The sequence below is a fragment of the Orbicella faveolata genome, unplaced genomic scaffold (genome assembly GCF_042242905.1).
Source record: "Orbicella faveolata isolate gen_17 unplaced genomic scaffold, um_ofav_v1 contig_25, whole genome shotgun sequence".
In the NCBI taxonomy this organism is placed as follows: Eukaryota; Metazoa; Cnidaria; class Anthozoa; order Scleractinia; family Merulinidae; genus Orbicella; species Orbicella faveolata.
The window spans coordinates 18,442,978-18,461,773 of NW_028301553.1; the positions used below are offsets into that span (position 1 = coordinate 18,442,978).

General features: G+C 37.1%; 1 protein-coding gene across 2 annotated transcripts in view; it reads right to left on the minus strand.

Annotated features, from left to right (window-relative positions):
* LOC110049637 (ubiquitin carboxyl-terminal hydrolase 9X-like) overlaps window positions 1-18,796 on the minus strand; it is a 195,556-nt gene that overhangs the window by 175,119 nt on the left and 1,641 nt on the right. For both annotated transcript variants that reach the window (XM_089293533.1, XM_089293532.1), the window contains exons 2-6: window positions 17,720-18,168; window positions 13,260-13,372; window positions 11,135-11,247; window positions 9,182-9,236; window positions 889-939 (exon numbers count right to left, since the gene is read on the minus strand). In XM_089293533.1, coding sequence (XP_089149659.1) covers window positions 889-939; window positions 9,182-9,236; window positions 11,135-11,247; window positions 13,260-13,372; window positions 17,720-18,020 — 633 coding nt within the window. In that variant the 5' untranslated portion in view covers window positions 18,021-18,168. The remainder of the gene's footprint in view (window positions 1-888; window positions 940-9,181; window positions 9,237-11,134; window positions 11,248-13,259; window positions 13,373-17,719; window positions 18,169-18,796) is intronic.

Here is an 18,796-nt window from a genome sequence, read left to right on the forward strand (position 1 = left end):
TTGTGCTGCCGCTTATTACATGTTTGTTAACATTCAAAGACAATTATTATGTTAATTATTTGACTGGCGCATGGATCTCAAGTTTTGACCCATGTATAAGTCGAGGGCAAATTTTTGGACTGATTTTTAGGTCTTGAAAGGTCAACTTATACACGGGAAAATACGGTAATAATAATAATAATAATAATAATAATAATAATAATAATAATAATTTACCAATTTATAGAGTGCATATTTACATATTCTGATCAATAGCGCTTTACAATCACCATAAAAATTGTTTCATTATGCCCACAACGTTGTCTTGTTCACACAGTAAGAGAAAGATAAATTTTAAGCACTTGATTGCTAGTCAAATCAGTGTGGGTGCTAACTTGGTGGGTGTGAACTTGCTTGGGTGCTTGTTTGCTATAAAAATCCCATTTTAAAACTTGCTATACAGCTGCGGTTTCTCAGGATATAAGGCTGACTGTGTGACTGAGACATCAAAACAAAGTGAACTATTACCTTCAGGGCCAGAAAAAAATGTAAGCATAATCTTTCTCGATGTCTAGTCACAGTAAGTGTAGATTTGATTTAAAAAGTATTGTTACAAAGGTTCCCTACTCGACGGTTATGAAAGTGCCCCATTTGTTATGAAAGTTCCCTACATTACAAAAGTTCCCTACGTTACAAAAAGTTTTCTTTTTTGTTACAAAAGTTCCCTTTCTTCTGGCTCTCTCTCTATCTCTCTCTCTCTCTATCTTTCTCTCTCGCAGACATAATCCAGTTACAATTGTCTTATATTCCACTCTCGTTGGATTCTGCATTCTTGTTGTTGCATTGTGTGTGTTTTCACTTGGTGTTTCTGTCTTCGTTTGAACATAGCGAATTAGAATGTAACCATACCTTTGGTGACCTGGCATCAGGAGGTCTGGCATAAATGGAATTTTCAACCACCTGTAAATTCAACATACTATGTAAGTGGGAAAAGTTGCACATTGATGTTTCGCATTACAACCAATATGGCTTCCTTATTGACAAAGGTATTTAACGTGATATTCATGTTCTCTCCCAAACACAGGGAAGATTATTTTTTCAATGCTAGAGATAAGTAAAGAAAGTTGAATATCTGATAATATCTGATGAAGAAATGGAAAGTTTGTTCAAAATGCAAATTTTCATTTTAACAATAAACAAGAGTAAAAGTCAAACCTCTCCACAAGACCATCTTGGGGACAGAGGAAAGTGGCCGTTGTAGAGAAGTGGCCGTTATGGGAAGTAGGGGTGCAATATGACACTTGACAAAGAAATCAAACAGAAACAGTGGCCAAAAACAAGCAGAATGTATAAGGTTTTGTGACCTTTTACAATAAAATATGGGGTTTTGTAGCCACCATCCATCAGTTGTTGATTATTTGGCCATTGTCAAGAGGTTATTTTGGCAGTAGGGATGCACTTTTGTGGCCGTTGCCATTGTGGAGAGGTGGCTTTTTACAACTAGCCACAGAATAGCATCAAGGGAGGTTGGACAGCCAATCAGGAACATGTACTTTCTAACAAGTTGATTTGGAAGCAACCGTTGCTCGATCAAAGAAGGGATTTTCTTTGCATATGTTCTTGGCAATAATGTGTTTGGTGATCCAGTTACTTTCCGGTGCAGTGCCATTATTATGTGGGCTGAGTTCGTTGTTGGTTCTCGCCTTGCTCTGAGGGTTTTTCTGCAGGTTCTCCAGTTTCCTGCCTCCACAAAACGGATGATGGTAGCCATTCAAACAGCCTAAGAAATATCTTGCATGGATGATGGCAGTTGTTCGAACAGGGAAAGAGAAACATTGAATGGATGCACATTTGATGAAACTTCAAATTTTGCAATAAGTATATTGAATCATGTCAGCTGTTGTTTACCTTTTCTACAAAGTATTTATATCCATCAAAACATAAATGAAACTGAAACAATGAAAACATGCATCAACAGATCCTAATTTTGCCATTCAGAAATAACTGGGTAAACAAATATAGCTGATGAAGAAGTTGATTCTCACCCATGCCAAGTGCCAACAAACAACAAATTGGCCTGCTGGTAGTCATCACTATGTGTACAGCTACAGTTACACAACATGAGTTGGAAAGTTTCTTCATGATGTGACTAGTATTAAGTTCTAAAGTGTAAGCCACAAACATCTCAACCTTGCTGTAGATAAATCTGGAGAGAGTTTTGTTCAGGAAGTACAGATCATTCGGTTGATTTTACCACCAATAGTGGGTAGATTTTGGCTTTTTCTTGGTTTATCATTATTTTCATCCGTTTGATCACAATAGGCCATTCCAAATTTGTGTAGGGAACTGGGGCAAGTTTCAAATTCTAACCAATCAATAAACTGACACCACCACACAAAAAATGACATTGAGAGTAGTCGCTTGACCAAGTTTGATGCTTTTAGGGTAAACAAGAGACCAAGTTATAGACCTTGAAACATGGTTCAAAATCCATACAATCGTCTCTAATTTTGAGACAGCCTCCCCCAAAACCATATAGACTCTTAAATTTTTTTATGATTTCTGTGATACTCTTAAAAATGGGCAAACATACCGGTAAGCGATTTTCATCTCAGTTTCTTTCAACTGGTACGTGAATGACAGGATTTTACTGTTGTCACAAACTGATAAAAAATTTTAAGCATCAAACTTGGTCAAATGACCACCCTTACAGGGATTCAGATTGGGTTTTTTTCCAAGTCGTCAGCTGGGCAAGTATGCCAGATGACATACTTGCCCTGGCAAAATTATACTTGCCCATTTAAATAGGGAAGATTGGCAACAGGACAGCATGTGAATGGAAAGTTTACTTTTTTTATTATTTTCACAATACTAGTCTCCCTGTATGTCCGTAGTTGCGGCCATCAGCGGACACAGAAAATCCAAGTACAAATGAAAACCAAGGTCTCTTTGGCTGCCACAAAGGGTGAAAGGAGCACTTTTGCTCCTCCTGCTTCTATTTGGCTTTTTCCTGAGTGTTAACATTATTACTTAACACCATGCCCTGATCAAAACAGCTAATGCAATTGCACTATTTTTGCAGATGCAGATGCAGTCCAGAGCATCAGCAGTTGACAAAATGAAAATTGAGCAGGCAATGATTTCACTCACGGAGAGAATACACATCATCCAAAATGGCAGACCAAAATGGTGACTTTATAACAAAAGAAAACTACAAATCTCCCTTTGTTTTATAAGAGTTCCAAATGGATGTCAAGTGGTAGGAATGCAGGGACCTCATGAGAAAATTTAACAATTTTTTTTTTTCTGGTACAGTCAAACTTAACTCGTCCAGTGGACGAGTTTTCATATTGTTTTGGTCATCCCTACGATTTCTTAGTCATCACGGACAACTGGATGACTGCAAATATGGATCCCTCCTCTTAATGTGATCTTACATGTGACGGTGTCACTATCGATTGGTTAAAATTTGAAACTCGCCCCAGTTCCCTGTGCAATTTTGGAATGGCCTATACATTTTATTGGTTGCTTCTGAATTAGATACTGGATTCATGATCAATGTTACGTTTACGGCTTGATGGAAACGAAGTGCATGTATCGATGTCCCAGAGTCCCAGAGTGCCTAAGTTGGAAACAACTTGACAAATGAGCAAAATGTTTTGTTTTGGCATCTTTTTCGTCGATTTTTGGGTACCAAAACTGAAGGAAAAACAAACATCTTGAGATCTGCAGAGCAATTCCTTTAAAATAAAGGTTTTGTGACAAAAGTGTGACTTTCGTTTGTTTTGAATGTTATTTAAATTTAAAGCGTCACAAAAAGCTGAATCTGATCTGATTTCCTTTGCCGTTTGAAGGGCAGATATTTTTGTCATGAATGGATTGCAGCAGTCCTTTCAACAGCTGAACATTTTTTCCTCACGGATAACCTCTGCCGCTCAAATGGATGAATATTTTTTTCGAGCACATAGCAACAACCCTGCGATGGCTGCTTTTTTTTTTTCGAATGGATAGCTGCAGCCATTTGAACAGCTGAAGATTTTTCGGAATGGATTACCCCAGCTGTTGAAAAGCTAACAAATGGATGACAAATGGATGACAAACAGCAAGCAAACAGTTTTTAGCCATTTGAACGGATAGCCATTAGTGTACGTTTTTGCATGAGAGGTCACATTTCTGCTTTCCATTTTTAGCTGTAATAAAATAGAGTGATGATAATTTATGTACTATATCACATTAGCATGTATGGCATTCTGTAGTAATGTATTGTTTCCTCTGAATTTAATCAGTGTGTATTGTGCAACAGTGTTTTGTATGCTTATAGGCAAAGTGTAACTAGCATATATTGTAGATACATACTTCAGTCAGACATTATGCAGATTCTCCACACTCACTCTTGTATACTGTACAAGTCAGATTTGAATAAACTTACCACTACAGCATTATAATAGCTGGTTTTCACATGATGTCACTAAAATTTGAACTACAAAACTATTGATCTTCCTGAGATTTTACTTTAATGATGTATAAGAGCAGCTGAAAACTAATATTCATACAAATTTTCGCTCCGAATGGGTCCTTGGTTTTGTGATACACTACGCTTGAATTTCTAAGCTTTTGCGTGACGCGGCATTTACATGACAGCCTAGAGAGCTGTCATGATGGTTAAAACAGTGACTTATTTCGGGGAACTTGGCTATCTGAACAGTTTATGTCTTAGAAAAAGTAATTTTTTAATGTTTTAGAGTTCCTCGAGGGATAAATTCACGCTTTTATAGCAAAACTCAATGACAGATGTTTCTGTTGGTTTCTGGCCGCCATGTTGGTGCCCATACGGATGGGCACCAACATGGCGTCTCCATACAAATCTCTATAAATTTGAGAAAAAAAATTTTCCGCATATCTCGCATAAGAAAAATTGCTGTGACCAGAATTTTAGTGAGAGTCTTTCCACATTTACCTTCTTTCATTTCCCAGATTCTGGACTTTATCTATTGACCGGTTTTGATTTTTTATTTTGATCTATTTTGAATTGCATGACACTGAAAACCAGCAATACACATACTAGCTATGCAATGCTTTTAAGTGGTATACCATAATTTTCCACGAGTCATTTGTATTTTCTCGGATCTCAAGCAGTTTAAGGCCTGAGTCAGGAATGTACAGTAAAGTAGAATTATGGTTGGGCAGCTATATCTCTTAAAAATTGGTAATAAAGGAAAGGAATTAAATGGTTGTCACTGGCTAAAAATATGGTTATCGGACGTTTCGGCCACTACTGTTGCCTTCTTCAGCAAAAGATGGAAAATGCAAATGTTAAACGGCGTCCTGCTAGAATATGTAATAGATGTGTGATAAAACTAAATGAGCAATAGTCTCTAGAGTATTCTTAATGAGTGTAAAAATTCTTAATGCCATTGTACACGTTCAGTAGCGCTATGTGTTCGTTTATAGCGTTCCTGTCTCGCACGGAATGCCAAGCTTCAAGAATTAGTCTTTGTTTCCATACTGATGATCTGTCGACAATTTCAACATTCTCCAAATCTATTTGGTGACCGTTGAGCATATGGTGTTTGGCCAATAAAGAGTTTTTGTCCAATGTTGCTATAGCCTTCTGATTCTATCGCGATTGTAAATTTGATGTGAGGGTTGATGGAATTGAGATGTGAGTGGAATTCATCTACGTGCTCTCTTTTAACACACATGTGGCTGTCATCTACGTATCTAAACCACCATTTAGGAGGGTTAGGGGTCAATGAGAGAGCCTTTTCTTCGACATGTTCCATGACGAGATTGGCCAAGATGGCACTGACTGGGGATCCCATCGGACAATCGAAAATTTGTTGGTAATGGTTGCCTTGGAATATGAAGAAAAGGCTCTCTCATCGACCCCTAACCCTCCTAAATGGTGGTTTAGATACGTAGATGACAGCCACATATGTGTTAAAAGAGAGCACGTAGATGAATTCCACTCACATCTCAATTCCATCAACCCTCACATCAAATTTACAATCGAGATAGAATCAGAAGGTTCCATTGCCTTTCTCGACACAAAAACAACCAGACAAGAAGATGGCTCGATCGCTGTGTCTGTTTTCAGGAAAGCTACTAACACCGACCGTTACCTTGATTTCAAATCACACCACCATCCTCAGCATAAACACTCGGTCGTGTGCACTCTCATGGATCGCGCAAGGAACATTCCTTCCATGGAGGAGGAAGTTTCACAGGAAACTAAACGAGTAACGAAAGCCCTTGCTACTAATAACTACCCTGCAAATTTCATTCACAATGGCCGCCAACTGAGTAGACAACAAGAAACGAATGATACCGACCATCGTGGTTTTGTCATCCTCCCCTATGCCAAAGGTTTTTCCGAAAGAGTCGCAAACGTTCTTCGAGGTTTCAATATCAAGGTCACCCATAAACCTATTCGTACCATCTCGAACATACTCCAAAAACCTAAAGACAAGATCGAGAAAGAGGCTTACAGAGGCATTGTTTACAAGATCAAATGTAAAGATTGTGACTGTGTTTATGTTGGTCAGTCATCACGCGCGTTAAAAACACGTATGAAAGAACACGCAAAGGCTATAGCAACTTTGGACAAAAACTCTTTATTGGCCAAACACCATATGCTCAACAGTCACCAAATAGATTTGGAGAACGTTGAAATTGTTGACAGATCATCAGTATGGAAACAAAGACTAATTCTTGAAGCTTGGCATTCCGTGCGAGACAGGAACGCTATAAACGAACACATAGCGCTACCGAATGTGTACAATGGCATTAAGAATTTTTACACTCATTAAGAATACTCTAGAGACTATTGCTCATTTAGTTTTATCACACATCTATTACATATTCTAGCAGGACGCCGTTTAACATTTGCATTTTCCATCTTTTGCTGAAGAAGGCAACAGTAGTGGCCGAAACGTCCGATAACCATATTTTTAGCCAGTGACAACCATTTAATTCCTTTCCTTTTTTGCCAATTTTTAACATGCCTGGCTACACACCGAACATTTTTAGCTATATCTCTTATTATATTTGTTTCACCAACCTGTAATTTTCACTGATTATAAAACTTGGCGTCCTGCCTTGCCTTAACATGTTATTTTGAACACAAGACAAGTCAAGTGATCCTTTTGTTAAAATTTGGTAAATCTGCGAATTGGTGGTGAATTTTGATTGAATTGATCAATAAATGAGCATTTTCAATAAAAATTTAAATTATCCACCCTGCAACATTTGGAATGATCTTCCTTGATTTCATTTTGAGAAGAAATAAATGATCAAAAGTCAAATTTTGTTTAAGAAAATGACCTTTGACCCTATAAAATGTTTCTGCAAAAAGAGGGACAATCATTCCAAATGTGAGAGAATTGAAATAATTGACCTGCATCTAAAATGCATTTTTATTGGATGGTATTACTAAAGACCGCTATCAGTTCCTCAAACAATGCGTATTTTCTGCTAAACATTGGGTGATGTGTCATGTGACTCCTCAGAGGCACCAATTCTGCTTTAAAATGTGAGCTGAACTTGGTTCCATTGCCATTTTTGTCTTCAGAAATATAGCTGATAAATTATTTTTATATGTAAAAGTCTTTGACCCAGGCCTTAACGTACTTGAAATATGTGTACACAAACCTCTAGGCAAGTGTGTATACCAAGAATATATAAGTGACAAGTGAGAAGAGATTGTCGCATAACTATTTTATACCATGCCATAGAAATACAGTGGCCACCAACTTAATCACTGTGACATATGCACAGCAAATGATGGCAAGGTTAGATGTAATACCGTGGAATATACAACAGCTTTCCTGTATTCTGATTGGCTGTATTTTCTATGGCATGGTATAAATTGCAATATACCTATGAAATTAAAACCTGAAAAAAATCAGGCCTCAAATCTACGGTCTTTCATATATACATTCATATTTTTCACCATCTACAGCTATGATTAATGAACTCAGAACATGGCCAGCTCCCAGCTGGCATGATAGCTCAGTTGGAAGAGAACTGCACTGGTATTGCCGAGGTCATGGGTTCGAATACCATTCAATACTGAATTTTTTTCCTGGGCTTTAATTTCACAGCTACTTAAGTTGCGTACTGCACTGTTGACCTATTCCACATGACCCCCACCCCTTCAGCACAAGACTACGCAATTAATTGACATAAATTAGCGGGCATTAAGCGGTAACAGTAACATCTCAACTCAATCAGTATCTTGTGGGTTTCCTTTACGCTGTTTACTATGCTCTTTTGTTGCCTACAGTATCTCTACTCTAAGGCATTTTAAAAATCGAAAAGAAACAGAATCAAAAATTATTTTCTTACTAAGCACAAGAGCGGTGGAATTCAGACCATGCAAAGGATATTTCCAGATATTTCCTGTCGGAGGCAACATTTGAGCCCGCTTTGTAAATGATACGAGCTCTATTGCTTAAGTAAAATGAGCCTTCACTTTATCAATCAATGCTTCATTATTTTCACATGTTTTGTGTAATTATCTCATCACACTGGAAGAACGCCCCAAAGTATATTTCCCTTAGTATCTCGCAACAAAAATCTCAGCTAGTGAAGCACACTTTTTGAGTTTGTTTCCGGCGGGTTTTTAACATTTTTCGCTAAAATTTGGAGAGAATGTTACCTGATAATCAGGTAAAAAAAATGGTGTCAGGGAACTTTTAGTTTTTGCTTCTTTCAAAGTTATGGCTATCTTGGTGAAGGGAATGCATGTTTTATTACCTCTCAAAGTTTAAGTGATGTTTTTCCTTTTTCACTTTCAAGTACAAAAGTTTACTTCTCAATAGGAAGCAAGTACAGTAAGAGTTACAGTGTGGTGTCGAGCCGTGTAAGTTCTTATTATTTTTTCACCAGTGTACAGGAGAGGTACATGTACATTTTAACAATACTAAATTCATGAAATATTAAAGGGGCTCAGTCCCAGTTTGCACATATTGAAAGGTTTAGCCTCAATTTTTCAAATTCGTCATTTGCAATCTGTGTTAATCTTCTCCATCCTTAGCCATCCTTGTTCCTTAATGGTTTATCATTATCTCTCTGGTGTTTTTCTCTCTTATTAAATTGTTATTTTCAGGATTCCTAGCATTTAAAGGTAATTTTGTATGTGGCCAAAATAACTCAAAATACCATGACTGAGCTCCTTTAAGGACTATGTATAGCAACTAACCTGAGCTCCCTGGGGAACTGTTTCTGAAGGTCTTGCACCATTGTAGATATTAAATCTGAAAAAAAAACTGCTTAACAAATGCTACAACAGGTTGTGAACTAATACAGACGTCATGCCTACTCTTCCACATCAAAAACAAACTTAAGTACTTCATTTAACATTGTGATCACTTAATGCAGGTTTTACAAGTGAAAAATCCCAGGTTTAGCTTTTACAATATGTATGTAATGAAATATTGCTCAGACAGAACTGACTGCCTAAAATAATAATCCAGAACAAAGTGCAGAACTATGCACATTTATGCATCAGCTGTCAGGATGTTGATTTTAAACTTTTCTTCCAGTTACATGTAGGTACTTCATTTATGACAGCTTTGATGAATCTAGCAAATCCAGTTTTGATTTCAACATGTAAATTTGGTGACCCAGAAAATATCCATACCCAACCACAGACAGCTTACATATTACCCCATAGCCTAGAAATTCCAAAATGCCCTACCCTACATGCCCTCTGAATTTCAGAATCATTAACCCCTCCTCACTTCTGCATTTATGATTTCTACATCAACCTCTGGAATTCCCTGTTTGAATCCCTACAACTTCCAGCAAATGAGATTTACACTTTTACATCTGCCCAGAAGTTTTTGCTCATAGTTTCCAGTCACACAACTGTCTCAATAGGGCTTAAAGTGAGGCAACTAAATCTTTGACCTCTTCAGTTGCAATTTGACAACTAATGAATAAATCAATTTTTGTTTCTTAATTACTATGGAAATTTGAACATGTGAAGGCAAATCCTGCATTATTTTCCTTCAACATCACGAATGATATTCACTCGAATGATATTCAGATGCCATTACAGCAGTATCTTTATGTAAATGTATCGTTGGTGCATATTTTGCGTTGGCATCCAATCAAACATAATGATGCCTGTTGAGGTCCCTCACAAACAATGAATGGAATTCCAGGCCTACACACCTCCCTGTTCAACAACTTTAAGGTCTCGGGAGCTTGATGTACAACCCACATTTTATTAATTTTCTTCTCTAAATGAATGCGATTTCTGCACACGCCCAAAGCAAAAATGTCATAAAACACGATGCTAGTGGAAAGAAAGGCATGCTGTCATGTTGAAAATGCCTTTTTGAGTAGATTGGAGCTAATTTAGCCCATATCCAGCCTGAAAATCTCCAGAATGTCCAAAAAATGCGTTTTTAGCAAAAAGCTCTGCGAGTCAATGGGTTAAACTCCACTTACAATCTAAATAATAACCGAGACAATCAGGTCACACAAAATATATTGGTTTCTCACAAACCAATTCGCTCACAATTTGTTCCAACATCATGCATACTTTCCATACTTTCCCCAGAGAAGTGATTTTCTCCAAGACCCCCATCCCTCTGGAAATTCCCATTAAGCTTGATACATTTCTTTAAATGTTTTGGTCTTAGAGAACCACCCAACCCCTAGGAAATTCCAATCCCTTCTGTGGGGGGAGTATGGAATCCAATATTTTCTGAAACTGCAAATTGCCTCTTCATGGATTCTCTCAAGACATCATCCTCACATTGGGAGAAAAGAAACTCACAAGAAACAAAACAGGATGGTGCTAAATTTCTTTAGTATCCCAATTAGTGGACTAATGCAAATTCTGCATTTTGATTGGCTACGCTACTAGGGGACTATTAGTAATAGTCATCGAGTAGCGAAATTGGCGCCATCGAACGTGACGCTTTCTTTCGTTTTATTCCCAAATAAATATTTCTTCAACTTGCATTTGCTAACTTTATTATTATCTTTTCTGTCCGACTAGTTGGGTGATACTAAAACAATTAGACCCTTCGCCCTCAAGGGCCACAGGTCAATAGCCCATTCGGCTTCGCCTCGTGGGCTATTGACCCGTAGCCCTTGCCGGCTACGGGTCTAATTGTTAATTAGAGCAATAGTGTCTAACCTGGACATGGGATTAAAGACCAAAGAAAGAAGATCCAGAAGTGGGAACCAATCCTGCTGCAGTTTTGTCACACACAATTCCACAAGTTTCTCTGTATTCTTCAAAATTGCTTTCTGTCAGATCAGTTCAATATGTGGTTAATACTTAGCATCATGGTTTTCTGGCCAGTTATAACATACATTTATACATTTATTAAGATAATACACCACCCGCACAATTCATTGGGAGCTGACCAGTCTGGGATCTAAGTGGCATATTTTTCATGTCCTCCATAATGAAGACATTGATGACTCACAGTACCGCCAGAAAGTATTTACCCATTTGCTGTGATTTTGCATTAGCTGATTTTCAGATCAATACCGCATACTTGAAAAATAGGTCCGCAATGCATACTTGTGCATGGGCTTAAATTTATTCCATTCAGCTAGAGAGTTATTTTAAATGTCAGTATGTGGGAGTAAAAGTGCTACAAGTCAGAAGGCAATCCCTGAAAAGGTTAGTATAAAAAATAATGAATTAGATCATGTAGATGTTTAGATTGCTGATATCAACATACAAGTCAATATAAATTTTAAGCAAGAAGTCCTATTGACAGAAGACTTTGTTTACAGATGTCAAATTAACTTGAGCATGAAGTCTCAAGATGGTTTCGTGGAATTACTAAGTCTGTTACATAATAACGTCTGTAACTGAAATTTCACCAATTAGTTCCAAATAGACACCTTGTCAATTATGTTGAATTTCACTGAGGTTCTGATGATTTTTGCCATGAATTAAGAAATATAGACATGTTGAATAACAATAATTAATTTGCATAGACAAGGCAGGTTCTTTTGTCAAAATGATACCGTAAGCACAGTAAAAAGAAAGCAATATTGTTGATACATATTGGATGCTTCTTATAATAGATTGTTGAAAGATTACATGAATATGTTGATCAGTGGGTAGTGGTTTCCATAATGTTTTCTGGAAAATGATTGTGTGACAAACATTAAAGGTCTAATGGAGTACTCCACTTCCCATTGCTACTACTTTCTTCTGCTCACAAGGCACAGTTCAGATGTCGCTCACTGTTGTTTGTATCAGAATTGTTTTGCACTGTATTTAATTCAAAATGTAAGAGCATTGTTCAACAGCTTTCATTACAATATTTAGTTCTTCAATCTCTTTACAGAGACAGGTCAAGCTGTCTATTAGTGTTTCATCTGCTATAGCATCTCTAGGCAAATGTCACCACTGTTATAGTAAATTTGCATTTGACATTACCTATGGAGCTCAATGCTGCTTTGATTATTTAGATCTGTTAAAAACTAACTCTATTGGTATTGTATTGCATATTTACATTACATGCTGTAATTATAACTGCATTGCATTGCAGGGCAGTGCAGTGCAGCGCAGCGCAGCACAGTACAGTACAGTGTAGTGTAGTGCAGTACAGTACAGTGCAGTACAGTGCAGAGCACACCCCATGCAATGTACACTAAATACTAGCCGAGCCTGGATATGTTAATAGCTTGCATGTGCAAAACAACCTCAGTATTGCCAAAGAAACTCACCCAGCAATACCTGGATGAAATAACAAGAAGAAACAAGGCACAAGTTGGAAAATTTTTAACCATGAAAACTGTAACCAACTTGCAACAGAAAGCTGGCCAAAGATTATTCAAAACAGAAAAAATAGCAACAGCATGATACACCCAACAAGTTGTAGCAATATGGCTGCCTTCACCCGACATTGCTAGTACCCAGACCACGAGATGGACAATAATGCATTGCCTTTTTCGACAGTCACCTGTCAGTCTTAATAATACCATGGACAAAGTTACAAGATTTTATGACAGCTTAGTGTGGGTTATACTTCATATAAGCCGACACAAAAATTACATGGTGGCTCGAAGATGAGAATTTTATTTTCTTGTGTTAAACACAACACTTTTGAAAGATACAAGGAAATCACTAAGGATCAGCTGCTGGTTGAAAGAGAACTTAAAAGTGGCCAAAATTTAACACAAAAACAAAGACTTGGGTAAACTTTACAGCAGCCAAGACAAGAGCTTGTTAATGAGCCAGCCTAGTGTTCCCTTAGCTACATACCTGAAAAGAAACACGAAAAAGTTAAACTCACATGAATGTCATACTTCCATCCATTGACTGCCTCGTCATTGAGAATTTTATGAAATGAAGTGGTTAATCCATCCCTGAAGAACCTCTGACACTCTTCACTCTTAGTATCCAATCCTGTTAAATTGATTGGCACACTATTTAATTCAGCTAAGAAACACTGAGCTTACTATTACACTGTATGAGCAGCGTTCTCTTTACTTATCACATAACCCTGCAACCAACTGTCCGAAAAGCCAAATGTGGCTCTGACTGTTTGAAGAGAAAAGCAGGGCTAACAAACAGCTAATTAAAATAAAGGAAGTTATGTATAAACATGATTTCTGCTGAACATCCAAGCAATAATGGCAAAAATAAAGTTACCAAAAAGACTTCATGACATTGGAATATTTGAATAAGTTAAGACGAACTTATTGAGACTTTAACTCTCAAACTGGCCCAATGAGAGAAAACTGAATTTGGAGATACATGTATTTATATTTTAATTAAAATTGACGTTTCTCTTCAGTTCAAATTCCAATTTCGCACACTTTAAGCATTATTACAGGGTTTGGCATCAACTTTCTGCAGAATGCTTGAGAATTTAATGGCTGGGTCACTCAGAGAAATAAATTAAAGGGAGATGTATTCAAAATGTTACCCAGGGTTGTTATTAGAAGCCAGGACCCGGGTAGCGGCACCAGTCTACTTTGAAAGGATTACAAGCATGTCAAGCACAAAATTAAAAAAATATATACTCAAGTCAGCCTCTAATAAAAATTAAATATTCTTTGCAAGTTGATTATTACCTTTAAAAACCCTTTTTTGTCAATTACCACGCATTGTTTTTTTTTTTTGCGAGATTAAGTGTTTTTGGCAGTTCATCGGGCCTTTCTGCTGTGAGGTGCCTTTGCTGTTACATAACTCTTGCACGTGACATACCACATGTTTGTAAGGTGCATTAAAACAGTCAAATTCGCAATGGCAATCAAACACAGATCTATCTCAAGGCATCCTGGATAATTTTTTTTTCAGTTGTGTCCAAAAGGTCACAAGGTTAGTTTTTAGTAATTTAATACATTTCAAGTTTTGCATGCCAGCATATCAGTAACAGTAACTTACATAAGCACTATTTTACATAAGTTTACATTTGTCATCTGATTACAGCGCATCGAACCTGAACGTGAAATTTACACATGACACAATTAATTAGCCTATAAAAAGCTAAATGTTAAAAATCACTTTTCTATCAGTTATCTGCTGAATAGAAAAACATAAATTCAGAACTTACGGGTTTTGCTAAAACTAAAAGCGTCAGAGAATAAAACCAAAATGGAATGCGTAACACATTACTTTTAGCGAGAGATTCTGTAATTTCTAGCACTGTTTAATTCTAGTAGAATTTTGTGTGAATGAGGACTAATGACAAAATGAGAATTTCCCTCCCAGAATCAAGGAAAATGCATTCCTGGGAGTTCAATATTTCAAAATTTTCCAGGGGAGCATGGCCCTGGATCCCCCTAGGTGCTTGGGCATTCAGAATTCTGCTAATTCAATTACCTGCCTACTTTATAACAGATGCCCTTCTACTTGAAAAACCCTGGTTACCATGCTATGAATTGATATTAGCACAAAATTTTTGCACTTATTGCTTGAATTTTGAGCAGAATCCATCGTAAAATGCAAGGAGAATAAGTCATGTTTCCCTCTCATTTCACTGTCATGAACTTGAGCTTACTGTTACTGTCTAAATGCAAAGTAGGTCAAATTTCAAAAATAATCCAGTTGTGCTTGTTATATTGCGGGTAGATGCTTCCAAATTCAAAAGGCTAACTTCTTCTACTTGAGAATATATCAGCAAAGCAAACAAAAGTAACAAATGAAAGTCAAATTAAGAGCTGTCGAGTGTTAATTTCCAAATGACATGAAAGGTTAAAGGTTTGCTCATATTACTCAAGCGACCAGTTTCAAAACAATTCTCAGAATTCAGTGTTTTATTTACCCCAATTTTTATTATTTTTGGTTTTTTTTTTTGGCCTGATGTGTAGTTGAATTGAGTGTTCTCCCCTGAGTATAGTTTCGTTGGGTAGAGTCATGTAACAGAGTGCTTTTTTGAGCCTTGAATTGCATATAAATTCAGAGGTGGTGAGCTCTGTCGCGAAGCATAAATTCAAATAAATTCATCAACAATTCACATTTAGCTTTCATTTAAATTTTACACTGCCAATATGCAGAGGAAATAAGATCTTTTGATTTCCTGGGTTAATCTTTTCAATAATGCTTTCACTTTTTCAACTGGAGCTTCTGAAAATGCCCCATTTCAGCATCAGTTTAGACTGCCGCAAACCCAAAATACAAAAAAAAATTGCAAAAAAAAATCTGGGCATTACAAGATTGAGAGAGCGATTGAGTGATGGGCTTATACAATATATTGCATAAATCCACAAAAACGTGTCATGGTTTTCCTGTATTCTCATTGGTCAGGACTCGTAAAGACCTGTATTGGATCCATAAAGTTAAGGATGGTGCCTACTTTTGTTAGTGCGCACATGTTTTGCACATAATGCAAGGCATGGTTTAAGTGCCACGCGCACACTGGGTTGACATTGACGCAATCAACTTTGCTACCAAGTACACAACTAAAGTGAAAGCAAAATTTTCCTACTGTGACCAAATCAAGTTTAATGAACCTGTACTTAAACCAGTAAGACTAGAATAGCAGCATATCGCTAACCACTAACTGTTAACGTCTTCCAGCTGAAATACAAGCTGTTATCTGTCGAAAATTATACTGAAATCCAACTGTAAACATGTACCTGCAGATGGCGTAGTTCGCACGTAAAGCAAGTGCGAGATATGCAAATGTTTTACTTACTGGGGAGGTGACAGGAAAAAATGTAACAGGAACTGTAAACTTTTCAAAAAAGATCAATAACTTTAAAAAACGTGTGGTTACCTCAACATTTTATATTCTGAAATGGAAGTGGCAAGCCTATTCAACACGTGATTAATTTCTGGTTGTGAGAAAAAGGTATTTAGACTGTATTTAAGCTAAAGCAGAGGGAGGCTGTAACAGAGATGCCAAAAGCGCTGTTGCAACAATTTTGTTATTAACAACATACCAAAAAGGGTTTTTATGTTACTATTTACCTTGAAGTTTTAAGATCTTTATAAATGTGTTTACTTTTCTGTATGTAACGGCGAATTCTAAGAAAATCTGTCAAGAAATATCCTTTCCTTCTTTTTTTTTAGAAAAATGCTGATGTCAGCATTTTTACTGAGATTCTCGAAAAAATGCATGGCTACCCCCATTTTTCTTTGTGGATTCTAATAGCCCCTGCAAAGATCTACTTTTTTTGCATGGTCCAAACCTGGCACAAAAACCTTTGTATTTATTGGGCACCATCCTTAAAGCATCAAATAATTTGCCGACCCTCTTGTTCACGGCCATCGCAAGGGAAATACAGTTGTTTTGACAAAGGTTGTCCCACAAAAGCGTAAAAGTGTATTCAACATCCGATTGGTATTATGGGTAGAAAGAGCTTGGCATTGATTGACTGAGGTTCACAGTGTTTACCAACAAGAAAAGAGAAGGCATAAATACATTTGTTAGTGCTGTTTCCCTCTAGGTCGCTGAACACCTAAAGCCTCAATCAAGGACCATGAACCCCCATTACCCAAAATACCTTTAGCCATTGTCGCGTATGGTTTTGTTGGACCTTTCTCGAAACAGCTGTATCCTTGACACTCCTTTGTTCCTCCACGCTTAAGGAATGTTCTGGCCAAATTTCATGAAAATCTGCCAATTCTACATACCTTATTAATTCATTTAAAGAGATGGTATCCTCATGAAAACTTATTGCAAGTTATCGCCATTTGAAGAGTTGTAAACATGTCACACCTTTACTCGGATGTATGTCAACAGAATACATGTATGCTACCAGCCAATGAAATCATGACATCCCTAGCATTCACAGTCAGTGAAATGGTTTTCACGGGAATTTCATGGCAATTATTGTGTAACAGTCAAGTTTTCCTTGTTAGCTTCAGCGTGTGTTTATAGAGAGGTCTTCGCCGCTCATGAGAAATGGGAAAAACCAAGAGAAATAAGCGGGGTAAGAGGACAGGTACGAGTATGCATGATCCCTTGCCACTGTTGGTCAAAGTTTTCTTCTTGTCTTCAAGAAATTGCGCTTTTGTCTTCTTCTCAAAAAACCTTCCTTCTCTAAATACCCTACGATCATTTTAAGATTTTACATCCATTTTTTTGGAACTGTTAGATTTTATAGCGACCTTTTTGTTTTGCTTAAAAAGAAAAATTTGACAAAAGTAGCACTCTCAAGGTATTGTGTAAGAAAATAGTTTTATTTTTCATATGTTGCCTTATAAATTGTTCATTTGAGCAGGCCCTATAGCACATTTTGGACGCCCACTTTTCAAATCCTGGCTAAAAGCCTGAATGTTAAGTGAATTAATTCCTCTTACCTGCTCGGCAAAGTCTGATGGATGCTTCCAAAAGTACCTCCAGTTCTCCTTTGGGAAGAACAGGCACCACCCAGCGTGGTCTGTTGATCATTTCATCCAATTTAGACAGTTCAGAAAGGGGAAATGCAACTTCACCATTAGGCAGCAAAAGACTTGCACTATCATCACTCTGCACAGCAGAGTTCTCATTGTCAGGTTGTTGTTGACTTGCTTCATTTGACTGGCTACCTTGCTGTATGGATGTAGTACTGTTTGGGGCCACCACATCTCCACTGGTCCCTCCACGTACAGATATTGTCATTTTGGTACAATGGAATGTCAAGTGTCATGTAACAACCATTGATGTGTCCAAACATTAATGTAGTATATAAGAAAATATCACTTTTCTTAGCCACAGTAAAAAAATATCACCACTATATCCTTTGTTAAAGTGCAAGTATGTGGATGTCCTGCAACCATAAGAAAGGTATTATCAATTCACTATAGATGTAATTAATAATCAGGTAAATCTTGAAAGAATATTAAATATAAACTAGTGAGACAACCTCAGAGAGTGCAGAGAGCAATATACAACTGTGACACAGACAAGTCACAGAGGTCCTGGCCCCTGCCATTCACAGTATTGACCCTGGAAGTCAGCTAGGACTTTCCTCCTTGAAGAATATGAACAGACAGTAGCAGTGTGTGTGTTTCATGTCAGTATGGTTTTAGTCAAGGTCCAAAGATAACTCATGACTGACATTTGTCAAAATGCTTTGAATTTTGATTTAAAAAATTAAACAATACATTGAAGAAGCAAACGTGACAATTTCACTTTTCACACAAACAGCTATAACTTGATACTTGTTTTCCTCACAAAGGCATGTAGCATGATACCCTTGTCTTATTGAAAACACATGTTAGTTTTTCACTGCTAGGGATAAATGGAAACAATTTAATATCCGACAAAAAAGGGGAAATGGAACAATTTGGTCTTATTTGAAATGCAAAAGTTAATTTCACTGATAAACAACAACTCACTAAATTAGCAAACAGTCACACAATAGCATGTTATTCTGTCGCCAAATTTAGAGCTAT